The sequence below is a fragment of the Salvelinus alpinus genome, chromosome 4, assembly GCF_045679555.1.
Source record: "Salvelinus alpinus chromosome 4, SLU_Salpinus.1, whole genome shotgun sequence".
Classification (NCBI taxonomy): domain Eukaryota; kingdom Metazoa; phylum Chordata; class Actinopteri; order Salmoniformes; family Salmonidae; genus Salvelinus; species Salvelinus alpinus.
In genome coordinates this window covers 61179233-61195143 of record NC_092089.1, presented here as the reverse complement: position 1 = coordinate 61195143, position 15911 = coordinate 61179233, and the positions used below count along the sequence as shown (strand labels likewise).

At 41.6% G+C, this 15911-nt stretch overlaps 1 protein-coding gene across 11 annotated transcripts in view; it reads right to left on the bottom strand.

Annotated features, from left to right (window-relative positions):
* LOC139574055 (mitogen-activated protein kinase kinase kinase kinase 4-like) overlaps positions 1-15911 on the bottom strand; it is a 57140-nt gene that overhangs the window by 17871 nt on the left and 23358 nt on the right. For 4 of the 11 annotated variants that reach the window (XM_071398192.1, XM_071398194.1, XM_071398195.1 and 1 more), the window contains exons 14-21: positions 12627-12692; positions 10490-10690; positions 10030-10209; positions 9074-9205; positions 5100-5167; positions 3906-3985; positions 2763-2857; positions 609-721 (exon numbers count right to left, since the gene is read on the bottom strand). In XM_071398192.1, the coding sequence (XP_071254293.1) occupies positions 609-721; positions 2763-2857; positions 3906-3985; positions 5100-5167; positions 9074-9205; positions 10030-10209; positions 10490-10690; positions 12627-12692 (935 nt within the window). Of the gene's footprint in view, positions 1-608; positions 722-2762; positions 2858-3905; positions 3986-5099; positions 5168-9073; positions 9206-10029; positions 10210-10489; positions 10691-12626; positions 12693-14273; positions 15815-15911 lie in introns of those variants that run through there. The other 7 variants (XR_011674702.1, XM_071398197.1, XM_071398198.1 and 4 more) reach the window with 5 other exon arrangements.

Genomic DNA, 15911 nt, shown 5'->3' with positions numbered 1-15911 from the left:
TAGAATGTATTAGAAATCAAAAGTTATAGCCTAAGGTTTGTATCACAACTAAAGTTGTATAAATAACTCTAAATTAAGCATTTCAATTGATCACTTTGTTAACTGCTCAACACAGAATAGCCGCATGTCTGCGCACTCTCATGGAAATCGTTTAGGAAAAATATACTTTCTATTTTATTCAGCTATGTTCAATTGTATTCTTCTTTCTATTAAATAACATAAAATAATGCCACTGGAAGTATAAGAAAATCTTGTCTGCAAATGAACTAGTGTATGGCACAGCCAGATCAGAGCCTAACATAAGGACAACTCTGAAGCTATTCTGTTCTTCTGAATTAGGCTACAATTTCTTCATATCATAATGTTTCTTTAGACCGGCCTAAAATAAATAATGGGTTCATTGTGATGGTGTAGGGTATATTAAATTGATTATTTTTTTACTTTTTAAAATGTAGATGTTCCAAATGTCTGCATCATTGGCTTGTAGGCCATGCATGGAAGCCTGGAGATGTTAATTAACCGTCAATTACCGTGAGACCGGCCCTTATGTGGATGACAGTTACCGGCTGACAAAATGTCATGACCGCCACAGCCCTATGTGAACCCACCTGGTTTTCTCCTCATCGTCACTACTCCCGACTTCATCACTGGAAGAGGAGTACTCTGTTGCCTTGACAAACGGACTGAGATTGGACTTGACCCCAGATAAGTGGCCGAAGCCCTGAGACAGAAACACAGAGCATAACATAAGAGATAGAACACCAGACATCAGGATTCATGAGACAGACACGTTTATGAAATAATACAGGACTGCTAATGCTAATGCTAATTGAGTATAGGAATAATTGTCACGAGATGATAACAAACGGCTGGATGCTATTGAATAAAACACAAGGACACTGTGTGTCCTCTGGAGGGAATCAGAGATGGGACAGAACGGGGTTCCCATCTGCTGCCTTGTCCTCTGGTCCCGTCGGAATGACCGGAATCTTAACTGGCATTACTTCTCGGAATGGCATACCTCTGACATCAAATCAATAGGCCTAGTCATAAGACGCACTATTTGGTCTAGAACGGATAAGCAGGAATGATACACTATTTAGATGAGACTATTTATATAGATGAGTCGATGAGGAGGAATTCTTTGTTTTGATAAACGCAGATGTTAAACGGTCAGATAGATTCTCCTAATTTAAATCCAGAGGTAATCGGATTCATCAGTCTCCTACCTTTAATTTTTTTAACAGACGGTCACAAACAACAGTAACGAACATCTGACGAACACCGAGACGAGACCAACGTGATTGCCTTGAAACTTGGTGACCAAATGCAAATATTTTCCACAACCACAGGGCAACTGGAGCCAATAAAGAAAATAACAACTTTTTCCACTGGAAGAGTTCTGATAATCATGGCTGAAAACGACATTATAAATCTAATGTGGGTGAATGAGTAAAGGATTGTGGGAACGATTCCCAATGGACCGCGAATATGTATGCACGCATGACTCTCACTTTGGAAAAAAGCGTCTACTAAATTGCATTTTTATTATTTTTTATATACTAGTGTTGGGCGATGTCAAGCTTTGTCCTATCTTGATGATGTACTAGTAAAACATTGTGATATATGATGGTATCGGCCCCTATTGGCCAACCCCAAAAACATTTTATTGAAAAAGTTAATTAAAACAAACTTGCATGCTACAACTTCATGAAAAATAATCCTGTTGAAAGCCTGGTCAGAGGCTAAGTGGAGGCAAATATTTTTGTATATTTCTGATGGAGCTTCAGCATGGCCAGGTAGGTGTGTGTGGGGGTGGGTGGGGCGCACACGATGGAGTGACAGTCTATACCGTAGTGAGTTAGGTTATAAATCATGGGCTGGATAGAGGCAGTCTTCAGAACTGGTTAATAATTGCTTTATTTGCATCATCCTCCTTTCTTAAAAGGCCTATGGTTTGTTCTATCTCTCATAAAGATGTGATTGAGAATAGCATATGCCCAAGCCTATAGATTCAGACTTTTATTCTTGTTCTTTTTGAAAGTGGCAACTATAGGACAATTCTTTCTTAGGCTATTCAAATCTTTGGAAATAGGCTACTGTTCATAACTATGCATAGCCATAGGAAGTAGGGTGCTGCTGTGCCACCTGAAAAAAATAATAATAAATAAATAAATAAATAATAATAATAATAATTTGCAGCACCCCCAAACTACTTCCCGTGGCTATGCTCGCATGGGGGGATTTTTCCGGCCTGCACAGGTAATTTATTTCTTAATAAGCTTAAACTTGATTGAACTCGTCATTCGATTTTTCTATAGACTATTGATACAGATTGTTCTCTCTCATTATTAGTCCCCTGGCTACCTTAAGTTTTTAGGCTATTCAAATACATTTATGAGATGGAAGTCCATTAGATTCATTCGTTGTTTGATCGGGAGAAAGCCACGCATGCATAAAACGATGAAAGTGTAGGCTAGTCTTGCCCAAAGTAGTATTATTATCGTATGGAGAAAGAAGGGAGTATAGCCCAAAAATTCTAGAGCTAGACATAAGATAGTTAAGGAGTGTCCTTTATAAAGAAATTCGGTTTAGGCTATAAGGTCCATGCATCCGACATGAGAGAGAGAAACAATATGGGTGGAATTCTCTCTCCACTCTGTCAAGTTCAAATAGGTTAAACCATCGACGATGGCTGTCAATCATCGTCGATAGACGATGCTATCGTAATATAGCCCAACCCCAATAGATACTGTACATACATGTTGCTGCAGCAGGGCTGCCTGAGAAGTCTCCTGAGACTTCTTGTACTGTTGAAGACGGCTCTGCAGCATAGGGCTCTCCAGCTTGAAGTAACCTGAAAGAGTCAAAGGAAAATCTCTATCTCACATTTCATTATGTTGTCCACTCTCTTTAAATATTACCAGAGCCATACAGATAAACTAGATAGCTTTGGTGGCTCATTATGTGATCTTTCCTCAAACTATGTATGCTCTGCTAGTATGATGAACAAGTCTAGATAAGGACTAAGGCATGAGGATACATTGTATGGGATTCCTTGTTTTTCTTCTGGCTTACTTCCTGAATGCTAAAATGTAAAGCCCTTGTAAAGGACTTGGAAAAGCACTATAAAAATGTATCATTATCACTACTCTATTTGAGCTATTGCTCCCTCTTCATATACAGTATATGAAATCCTTTTACATTTAAACAAAGACATTTATTTACCATATTGTGTGGGAGGCTCCTGAACTGCTTTCTTAAAACTGACGATTACTGGTAAAAAAGGGATCTTTGAACATATTACCCAGTGTTTCTTTCTTTCTTTCGCCATCCAAAAGGCATTTATTTTGAGTCTGTCTAACCATTAATTGTACTGGTTTTCCCCACACCCATTCTACCACAGGCCCTGTTACTCACCCACACGCCCTCATACACTCCCACACACCCCAAAACACACTGCACTACTCAACAGACAGAGTACAGGCCAATGCTACCACTACACAGAAAATGTTAAACACCTTTTAGGTCTTTCCTAAAGACAAAAAACTAGGTAAAACTTTCAACTATTTTTCTGTTTCAAAGCCAAACAGTAAGCCGGTGGCACGGTGCATGGTTCAGAGTTTCACTTTCAAACACTTTCAACTCATGGGGGGAACAACTCTGACAGGATGTTTAGGTTCCAGTGAGAAATTTCCTGTGTATTGTGGTTATAGTCTGATTTGTAAACACCCAATGCTTTCTCACAGGCTGTAGATCTCCATGTAGTAACACTATGCAGCTGATGGATCTACTATGAATCGATGTGTTGAAAGGAACCCATCTCTAGTGAGTGGTTTAGAGACAGAGAGAGAGAGGGAGAGGTGAAGCGAGTGAGTAATTGTGGAGGACACAAGGACACAGACCTGACTGGGAGCTGCTGCTGGAGCTTCCGTGAGATGACATGGATTTCCCACCCTTCTCCACAGGAGACTGAGGGCCCCCACTGGACAGCAGAGAGGGAGAGGGAGAGGGAGAGGGAGAGGGAGAGGGAGAGGGATCAGTGCCACAGGTAACTTCTACAAAGCTGTGAACGATCTGAGAGACAAGGCAAGAAGGGCTTTCTACGCCATCAAAAGGAACATAAAATTCAACATACCAATTAGGATCTGGCTAAAAATACTTGAATCATTGCTCTTTATGGTTGTGAGGTCTGGGGTCCGCTCACCAACAAATCATTCATAAAAATGGGACAAACACCAAATTGAGAGTGTGCATGCAGAATTCTGCAAAAATATCCTCAGTGTACAACGCAAAACACCAAATAATGCATGCAGAGCGATACCCGCTAATTATCAAACTCCAGAGGAGAGACTTTAAATTCTACAACCACCTAAAAGGAAGCGATTCCCAAACCTTCCATAACAAAGCCAACACCTATAGAGAGATTAATCTGGAGAAGAGTCCCCTAAACAAGCTGGTTCTGGGGCTCTGTTCACAAACAGACCCCACAGAGTCCCAGGACAGCAACACAATAAGACACAACCAACACATTGGAAAGAATAAACAAAAAAACAGAGCAAACTAGAATGCTATTTGGCCCTAAACAGAGAGTACACAGTAGCAGAACACCTGAAAGCTTTGACTATGTACAGACTCAGTGAGGATAGCCTTGCTATTGAGAGGCCGCCGTAGGCAGACCTGGCTCTCAAGAGAAGACAGGCTATGTGCACACAAATTTAGGTGGAAACTGAGCTGCACTTCCTAACCTCCTGCCAAATGTATGGCCATATTAGAGACACATTTCCCTCAGATTACACAGCCCCACAAATCATTTTAAACAATATCTATCAGGGGAAATATCACAGTGTGCCATCACAGCAGCAAGATTTGTGACCTGTTGCCACAAGAAAAGAGCAACCAGGAGAGGGAGAGAGGTGACACACAAGTTATGCTCTATACTTCAAATTATGTAACAGAGATATCAAATGTCCATAGAGTGCCAGTGGAAGTGATCCCCTAAGCACATGGGGCCTGTCAAAGCTGATCTATGGATCATTCACCCTGTGACTGGTAGGATCCCTCCCTGAGAATGATGTGTGATGTGGTGAAAAAAGTACCTTGATGAAGTCCGGTGATGACTCATCAGCTCTTTACAATAGAATTTCGATGTTGTACGCTCCGGAACCTTCAAAATACAATTTTGACATGTGAGTACACAGTATATGCCTGACTGCCTTCAACAAAGCATGCTGCATATTAGGACATTACAAACCACTGCATACTATGTAACGACCGCAGAAACAATATAGTATGTGGAACTGATCCAAGTGAGGCAACCTGGACTGTATCACCTTCTATAGTAAGTCGATATTTAATTACAATATAGCTGCTACATTCTAAGAACTACAACTTTAGTCAAACTCATGAGAAGAAACATATGTCAAGCAGGCACTCGGGCCTTGTGTTCATGTGACTAATGCTTAAATTTCTCAACGTGGTCCCCTGCAGCTGTCAACCTTTTCACCTTGCTCTCATGTGTCACATCATCATATAAGAGGAAAGGAAGACTACACCCATTGAAAGAGGAAGTCATTCTGAAAATACCCATCTGACTACTGACACTCCTTCAACAGGGCTTACTAGCAGCTCTGGGTTTCATAAGTGTTTCTTTTTTTTGTTCTTTCTGTGATACGGACCTACAGTACCTTCTGTAGGAAATTCACTTTAAAACATCAATGTTTAAAATGTCAATGTTTTCTCTCCGCTGTGTTGCACTTTTTTTTTTTGTTTCAAGGTGGCGTGGGACCACCAACAAAATTTTGCTTAGGGCCCCCAAAATGCTAAAGCCGGGCTCTGACTGCATGTGAGGGTATGGAGGTGGATACGCAGACCCGCGAGCCACTGTGGTCCCCCATGATGAGTTCAGATTTGTTGTGGTCCCCAACCCCATCAAAGTGACCCATACCTGAACTAGAGAAATGTTGTGAGAGTTTGTTATTGGAAACACAGAATGTGCATCACATCATCGAATGTGTTTGCTTTAAGTCATGGGTGCCATAGGAAGCCCGAGGGCACTGCCAAACTCGTGCTGAACATTCCACTTCCTCTAAGCTTGCATGATCAACATAATCACAAAAACAACAACAGCAGAACCCCCTAAGAGATAATATCACACGCACATATATATATATATATACATATATACATATATAGTCTCACCATATATATATATATATACATATATAGTCTCACCACATATATATAGTCTCACCAGGCACACACACACACACACACAGACAGACACATATAGAAACATTGACCACACATACAGTACCAGTCAAAAGTTGGGACACACATACTCATTCAAGAGTTTTTCTTTATTTGTATTATTTTCTACATTGCAGAATAATAGTGAAGATATCAAAACTATGAAATAACACATATGGAATCATGTAGTAACCAAAATAGTGTTAAACGAATCAAAATATATTTCATATTTGAGATTCTTCAAAGTAGCCACCCCTTGCCTAGATGACAGCTTTGCACACTCTTGGCATTCTCTCAACCAGCTTCATGAGGTAGTCACCTAGAATGCATTTCAATTAACAGGTGTGCCTTGTTAAAAGTTAATTTGTGGAATTTCTTTCCTTCTTAATGCGTTTGAGCCAATCAGTTGCGTTGTGACACGGTAGGGGTGGTACAGTGGGGCAAAAAAGTATTTAGTCAGCCACCAATTGTGCAAGTTCTCCCACTTAAAAAGATGAGAGAGGCCTGTAATTTTCATCATAGGTACACTTCAACTATGACAGACAAAATGAGATTTTTCCCCCCAGAAAATCACATTGTAGGATTTTTAATGAATTTATTTGCAAATTATGGTGGAAAATAAGTATTTGGTCAATAACAAAAGTTTATCTCAATACTTTGTTATATACCCTTTGTTGGCAATGACAGAGGTCAAACGTTTTCTGTAAGTCTTCACAAGGTTTTCACACACTGTTGCTGGTATTTTGGCCCATTCCTCCATGCAGATCTCCTCTAGAGCAGTGATGTTTTGGGGCTGTTGCTGGGCAACACGGACTTTCAACTCCCTCCAAAGATTTTCTATGGGGTTGAGATCTGGAGACTGGCTAGGCCACTCCAGGACCTTGAAATGCTTCTTACGAAGCCACTCCTTCGTTGCCACTAGGTCCCCCCGTGTGGTTCTGGGATTTTTGCTCACCGTTCTTGTGATCATTTTGACCCCACGGGGTGAGATCTTGCGTGGAGCCCCAGATCGAGGGAGATTATCAGTGGTCTTGTATGTCTTCCATTTCCTAATAATTGCTCCCACAGTTGATTTCTTCAAACCAAGCTGCTTACCTATTGCAGATTCAGTCTTCCCAGCCTGGTGCAGGTCTACAATTTTGTTTCTGGTGTCCTTTGACAGCTCTTTGGTCTTGGCCATAGTGGAGTTTGGAGTGTGACTGTTTGAGGTTGTGGACAGGTGTCTTTTATACTGATAACAAGTTCAAACAGGTGCCATTAATACAGGTAACGAGTGGAGGACAGAGGAGCCTCTTAAAGAAGAATTTACAGGTCTGTGAGAGCCAGAAATCTTGCTTGTTTGTAGGTGACCAAATACTTATTTTCCAGCATAATTTGCAAATAAATTCATAAAAAATCCTACAATGTGATTTTCTGGATTTTTTTTTCTCATTTTGTCTGTCATAGTTGAAGTGTACCTATGATGAAAATTACAGGCCTCTCTCATCTTTTTAAGTGGGAGAACTTGCACAATTGGTGGCTGACTAAATACTTTTTTGCCCCACTGTATACAGAAGATAGCCCTATTTGGTAAAATACCAAATCCATATTATGGCAAGAACAGCTCAAATAAGCAAAGAGAAACTTTAAGACATCAATATGATGTCTTTAAGTCAGTCAATATGGAAAATTTCAGTCAATTTCAGTTGCAAAAACCATCAAGCGCTATAACGAAACTGGCTCTCAAGAGGACCGCCACAGGAAAGGAAAACCCAGAGTTACCTCTGCTGCAGAGGATAAGTTCATTAGAATTACCATCCTTAGAAATTGCAGCCCAAATAAATGCTTCACAGAGTTCAAGTAACAAACACATCTCAATATCAACTGTTCAGAGGAGCCTGCGTGAATCAGGCCTTCATGGTCTAATTGCTGCAAAGAAACCACTACTAAAGGACACCAATAATAAGAAGAGACTTGCTTGGGCCAAGAAACACAAGCAATGGACATTAGACCGGTGGAACTCTGTCCTTTGGTCTGATGAGTCCAAATTTGACATTTTTGGTTCCAACCATCATGTCTTTGTGAGACGCAGAGCAGGTGATCGGATGATCTCCGCATGTTTGGTTCCCACCAAGAAGCATGGAGGTGTGATGGTGTGGGGGTGCTTTGCTGGTGACACTGTCTGTGATTTATTTACATTTTAAGGCACACTTAACCAGCATGGCTACCACAGCATTCTGCAGCGACACACCATCCCATCTGGTTTGCACTTTGTGGACTATCATTTGATTTTCAACAGGACAATGACCCAATACACCTCCAGACTGTGTAAGGGCTATTTGACCAAGAATGAGAATGACGGAGTGCTGCATCAGATGACCTGGCCTCCACAATCACCCGACCTCAACCCAATTGAGATGGTTTGGGATGAGTTGGCCAGCAGAGTGAAGGAAGAGCAGCCAACATGTGCTCAGCATATGTGGGAACTCCTTCAAGACTGTTGGAAAAGCATTCCAGGTGAAGCTGGTTGAGAGAATGCCAAGAGTGTGAAAAGCTGTCATCAAGGCAAAGGGTGGCTACTTTGAAGAATCTAAAATCTATTTAGATTTGTTTAACACTTTTTTGGTTACTATGTTTTTTGGATTCCATATGTGTTATTTCATATTTTGAGGTCTTCACTATTATTCTACAATGTAGAAAATAGCAAAAATAAAGAAAACGGTTTTGACTGGACCTCTGCATACAACATGTGTAAATGTACACGTATATATACAGTATGTACACAACATGTGTGTGTTCACACCACAACATACACACATGTCACCACACTGATAGATGGACAGACCTTTGGTGGGCACTCCATAGAGCTTTGTAAGTCCCAGAAGACATCGTCAAACATAGGAGACATGGGAGTGGTGGCCATGTCAGACATAGAGCTGCTGTGAGGGGCGTCTCGACTGGAGTTAAGATTGGCATTCTGAAATGGACACTTAGTTTAGATCAGGCCAACTATATTTTTATATATTCATACAACTCTGGGTTAGATTACTTTATTTAGTGACACATTGGTCGCATTCCAAGTGGCACCCTATTCTCTATAGTGCCTTACTTTTGACCAGTGCCCTATGGATGCAATATAAAGGGAATAGGGTACTATTTGAGACAGAGACTCTGAGTACTGAAGGACAAACAAGATGGAAAAAAGGAAGTAATCGTTTTTGGGTTCTGGATAAAGTAAGAGGAAGGACAACTAAGTTATCAACCACAAACCACAAGATGGCATAGGATATGTATAGATCCTTGACTAATACCTTCCCAACAGAAGAACTGACAAAAACTGTGAGAGTACAAAACGTGGGTTTTCAAAATGTTGAAATGATCAAAATATATGTTGAAGCCTTGACACCCATTTGATTAGTCAATAGGGTCTTGCAAAAATACGTGTCATAACTTCTAAATAAATTGAAAGAGTGACATTTACAGAGATTTTTAATCTAACGTTTGCAGTTACTAATATAGAGATGCGGGACTATTCTTGGACTTGTTTGCTAAGTTAACCCTTTACTTTGAATCTCTTAGGCAGCTGTTTTAACTATGTGTCACTGTCAAGTGGTGATGGTGTTGATGTCGCCAGTACATATAATGTATGAGGTAAGTACACCATATTGCATATTGTGAATGCCTAGCTGCGTAATGATTTTCCAAACTGGGGCAAATAAAGATATTGACTGATTGAATTGATTGGTGGTGTTAGGAAGGGTACGGTTATTTGGGCAGGGGATGGGGAGTGGGCTACTGTACCTGTTGTATGGCGGCCCTCTGCATGGCAGGGGTACAGGGGCTGGAGCTGCTCCCGGAGCTCAGTCTGGTATGGATGTTTAGGGGGAGAGGGAGGGGGTGTAGGGGAAGGGGCAGCCCAGCCAACACTCTGTTCAGGTTGACCTGATAGCTGTCAGAGGTCTTCCCCCTTTCCATCTCCATCTGAGCAACATGGACAAGAACAGTCAGAACCAGACCCCTGGATACTGTAGTCAGACTATATTATTGCATACTGGATTATGAATTATAACTAATAACCCAAAACAGACTTCCAATCTCTCTTTGAGTGACTAATAGCTATCTGGCACACTAATGCACAAACGCAAACAAACACAACACTAGACAAATAGTGATACAGACAGGGCGGTGAGAGAGAGGGAGGCAGCGGGTAGTGAGGGGGGGCTCGGGGAGACGGGGGGGAGTGGGACAAGGGGGACTTTACCGCTTTGCACTGGCTATTTGCAGGGCAGTTAGGCGTGGCACTAGCAGCCTTCTGGGGCTCCCTCTGTTTGTGCCTGTGGTCGTGCTGAAGCGAAAGCAGCTGCGTTTGGTCTTTGGGCAGCGTGCGGTGGAACTTTTTACCCTGCTGCTGCTGCTGCTGCTGCTGAGGATGAGGCAGTGGAGGTGGAGGCTCGGTCCTCCTCTACACAACGACAGAGACAAACACAGGACACTGGCATTCAGCAGCCTCATCCCGTGCCTGCAGTACTGCCCCAAGACAGATAGATGACAGGGCCATGTGGCCAATGCTGCAGCCTGGAAACAGCTGCTTTCAATAGAGCCTCTACTGTAGCTAGCAGATCCAGGCCCAGTAGGAGCCTTTCATTGAAACTGAAACTGGAACGAGGCTAAACTCTCTCCAGACGTCAGAACTGGAGGAGGTATTGTTTCAGGAGGGGCACTCCCAGGCTTTATGATCAGCATACATGAAAAGCACACACACATACACTCACATAGAGCCCTCGCCCCCAAACACACACACACACACACACACACACACACACACACACACACACACACACACACACACACACCCGCAAGAAGCACATAAATACAGTATCAACTGAATTTCTTATTATAGTAAACCACCAAGGACATTTCTCCCACTGTTAACTGTATGTCATGCTTTTTCACTTCAGATTCAATGAAGTGATTACAAGGTCACACTGACATGAAGACTACATAGAGAGAAAGAGAAGTTGAGCTAAATCAATTCCACACCTGTTAATCCCATATAAGCGTGGATGTTTTTCATCTATGATTTATGATGAGTTCACCATAATTTCATGCTATTTGCTAAATCAGATTAAATGAGAAACAAAAAGCCCCTTCATGTTACTTGGCATTTACTCTCTTTTACCAGCGTTGACAAACGCAAGGAGAGCCTTTTTCTCCAGGCACTGCATGCTATTTAAAGACTAAACACAAGCCATGGAATTATATCACGGGGATCAAGACTAATGTTTACAATGAGGATATTGTGAATCGAGATACATAAATAATCTAATAGGGTTCTGGCTGTTCGGCACAGCAGTGGCCTTCTCAAGCAAACGAGGAGACAGGATTCCATACTCAAGTGATAAACACATAGGCTGCGTTTGATCTCAATGCATTGAGAATGCATTGTTTTATTCTCCCTACCATAGCCGCGAGAAGTAGGGGTGCTGCACCACCCCCTGAAAAATTGGAATAAAAAAATACATATATATTAAAATCTCACAAAAGTGGTGCACTGGGCCTTTACTAGTCCTGTCCGGACCTATATAGTTATCGGTAGCATGGGCAATTTTTTTTATTTTCTTGTTGTAAGCCTAAGCATTCCTTTTCATTGCTTTTCAAACATATTTTTCTTTACATCGCGGTAGGGGGTTGCACTTGCATCCACATATCAAGCAGTTACAATCCGTCGCGCCTAAATAGGATTCCTCCTGTGAATTACTTTAGATGCCACTTTAAAGTCGATGCCTTTTAAAAGCAAATGACGCCTTTCAGTACACGGCTCCTTGCGGATTAAAAGTCAAACAGAGCCGTTCAGAGTTCTTAAGTGTTTTCTTCTACAGTACATTACAGTACATAGTCTTTATGTTGCCTTTGAGTACGCAGGATTGACTGTGTTTCCAGTTAGCCTAGTATCTATCATCATTAGAAGTTAGGGAAACAGACCTTAAGAGAATGTGGCCTTTAGCTACCCATGCTAAGTGTGGGATAGCATGAGAAGAATAATTTAACAGGACCTGTGGTACAGGAGCCATAGTATACTCTGAGAAAGCAACAAGGTCTTGACCTTGAAATCAGCCATGGTAGTCTAAACATTGAATTTTTCACCATTCTAGTTTCTCTACTCCTTCATTGACAGCAACAAACTTGCTCTTGACACACCGGTGTTCTCACACTCTGTGCCGTTTCATGCAGAACCAGTCATAATATTTCCCATAGACCAAGACACAACATTCATACCAAAACATTTGAATTCAATAACCACCCATGTCTTTCATAAAGATTGGAGTGATTTCATGGCACGGTTTGATGCATTTCGTTCTATGCAGGTTGAGTGACAAAAAACAGAAGGCAGTTATTACCTGTTCATTTAAAGAACCTGCAGGTCTTCCTCCGACATCACTCCTCTGTGTGCCACAATCCTCCAGCTACAATTCAACGAGAGAGAGAGAGAGATTTTGTTTTTGTGATAACGTCAAGGTTTCTGACTTAGGAAATCCAATGACTGAATCCTGGTGAAAAACCTAAAATATTCAGTGTCTAGCTAGCTTGCATAAGGCTCTTAACCCCCCTATTTTAAATATTTAACCATGAAAATTAGTCCACATAACTCTAAATGACCCTGATAGAGTGAATGGCTGAATCAAAAGCGTGCAGAGAGTTCTTCACCCCTGGGTTAACACAGAATGGGTTAAAAACATTTTCTAGTCAATAGATGTTAAATGGTACACGTTGCATCTCCAGATGCGCTTGAGGATGCTTGAGGATGAGGCGGCGGAAACCCATGTAAGCTACAGCTGAGACAGGCAGACAGGAGGAGAGAGAGCAGCACAGCCAGGCAATCAGCCCTACTGACCATCTGTAATTAATTGGTAGCCGGGCCACTCTCCAGGATTCTGTCTAAACTCATTAGAGCTGCCTTCTACATCACTCTCACCAAGAGAAACACATGCATGGAGCACGTCAAGATACATACAATGGTTGCATCCCAAATGGCACCCTGTTCCCTATACATTGTACTACTTCTGATCAGAGGTGGTCAAAAGTAGTACATTATATAGGGAATAGGGTGCCATTTAGGATGCACCTATGTGTGTATCTTGACATGATCCATGCATGTGTTTGTTAAATGGTCCATGCATGTGTTTTATTTTGTTCATTGTTCAAGTTTTATTGTCATGCACACAGGGTTGCCAGGTCTCGCTTAAATTTCGATACAAATGATCTCTCAAAACCCGTCCCCTAGGCTTGAAAACTAGAGCCTACATTTTTTTTCCGCAGCAAGAGCGGAGTTGCCACATTTATCCAATAAACCCTTTTTCTATAACGTTATCCAGCGAATTAAGAAGGAATATCGACGTAATTTGTAATGACGTAAACTAATAAGCAAAATTTGTTTTTCCATCAAAATAATAATTATAGCGAGCTTAAGAATAAATTGCAAGAGAAAATATATTTGCCCTTATTAAACACACCTGATCATTTTCCATCAATGGATATCTATTTAACTTGTTTTGACTGCTATGATTAAGCAATAAGGCCTGAGGAGAAGTGGTACATAGCCAATATACCACAGATAAGGGCTGTTTTTAAGACACAGCCCTTAGCCGTGGTATATTGGCCATATACCACAAACCCCTGAGGTCTTGGTAATTTTTTGTCATACCCATGTTACACGGTCTGATATACCATGGCTTTCAACCAATCAGCATTCAGGGCTCAAACCACCCAGTTTATAATTGTAAATAAATCCTGTTTGCGCATGTGCATAACTATAGATAAATCCGACAGGAGAGTTTGAGTGATGAAAGATGGACAGAGGATCTCGAAATCTCTGTGCAAGAAACACTTGGACGAACTTCAAAAAACAAATCTTTGGCTATTTTCGCCCCAGTCCTCTCAATAAGTTGTTTCTGTTTTTTTATTTTGAATAAATTTGCAAAAATGTCTAAAAACCTGTTTTCGTTTTGTCATTATGGGGTATTGTGTGAAGAATGATGAGGACAAAATTGTATTTAATCCATTTTAGAATTAGGCTGTGAAGTAAAGAAATGTGGAAAAAGTCAAGGGGTCTGAATACTTTCCGAATGCACTGTATAATAAAGAAAACACAAGAAATAAGAAATAGGAGAGGAAGCTATATACAGGATCAGTGCCAATACCACATTTACAATGAGCAGGGATACTGGAGTATTTAAGGTAGATACAGTATGCACATGTAAAGTGACTGGTAGCAGTATTAATCATAATAGTAAACAGTATTGCAGAAACATAAGTGGTGGGTGGGTGTGTGCATAGTGGTATAGTGTAACACATAGTGTAACTCTGTGGGTGTTAGTGTGTGAGAGTGAGTGAGTGTGTGTGCAAGAGTGACAGTGTAGGCGTGCTAGGCATACATACACGTAAACAGGGCTGAATAGTGACTGTTATTATTACTTCTGGTAATATACTAGTGGTAATATATACAGTACATGAAATAGTAATAGTGGCCAGTAGCAGGATAAATAGATAGATGGTAATGGAAATCAACAATCAATGAACAGCAGCATAGGTGTGAGAGAGAGCAGTAGTTGTTAGCAATTGAACAGTCTTATGGCCAGGGAATAGAATTAGTTAAGGAGTCTGTTGGTCTGAGCTTTGATGCACAAGTACCGCCTGCCAGACGGTAGCACGGAGAACATTCCTTATTTCGGGCGACTGGAGTCTTTGGCAATTTTTCGGGCCTTTCTCAGACACCGCCTGGCATGTACGTCCTGGACGGCTGGGACGTTCACCCCCCAGCGATGCACTGGGCCGTTCGCACCACTCTTTGTAGGGCCTTCCGGTCGCAGGCGGTGCCATTTCCATACCAGACAATGATACAACCAGTCAGGATGCTGTTGATGGAGCAGCTGTAAAAGTTCCTAAGGATCTGAGGGGCCATGCCTCCTGAGGGAGAAGATGCTCTGTGTTGCTTTCTTTATGACTGTGCTGGTGCGAGAGGACCATGATGTGGACACCGAGGAACTTAAAGCTCTTGACCCTGTCTACTGCGGCCACGTGGATGGGAATAGGGGGCCATTTGGAACGCACCCATACTGTATACATCCCGGAGAATGATTTGTGGGCTATTGCTCAGCTAATGGCACATTGAACAGACTCAAAACCACCGCACACACTGATCCCACTGAACATGACTGTAATAGACCCGCACAGACTGACATGTCATCTACTGTACTGTACTGCAGTCAGGTAGGCAGGTGTGGCTCATCCAGAGCCACTGAACTGTGGGAGGTGAATTAACCGAGTGTTCGAATTAAACAGTCTAATTAAAGTCCTCAGAACGACATGACAGCCCTTTACCTCGGCTATAGGATGCTGTAATTGTCACTGACTTCTCGTCCATGGCACTCAGCCTAGCTCCAACTTCAAATCATGGGAAATGTTAATACAGCAGAAAAAAGTAAGAGATGTTTAATTATTTTCTTTCAGGATGGTCCCACAGGCAATTTCTTTCTGATCTTCCATAGTGTTTCTACCTTGGTGGATTTAATCACCAATGGGCTGAAACCTGACACAAGTGAAAGTGCTGCGTCAACACCCTTCATATCAAATTCATATAAGCAGTTTTTATAGAGGAACATGTATAAAATGTTAACTTGCACCTG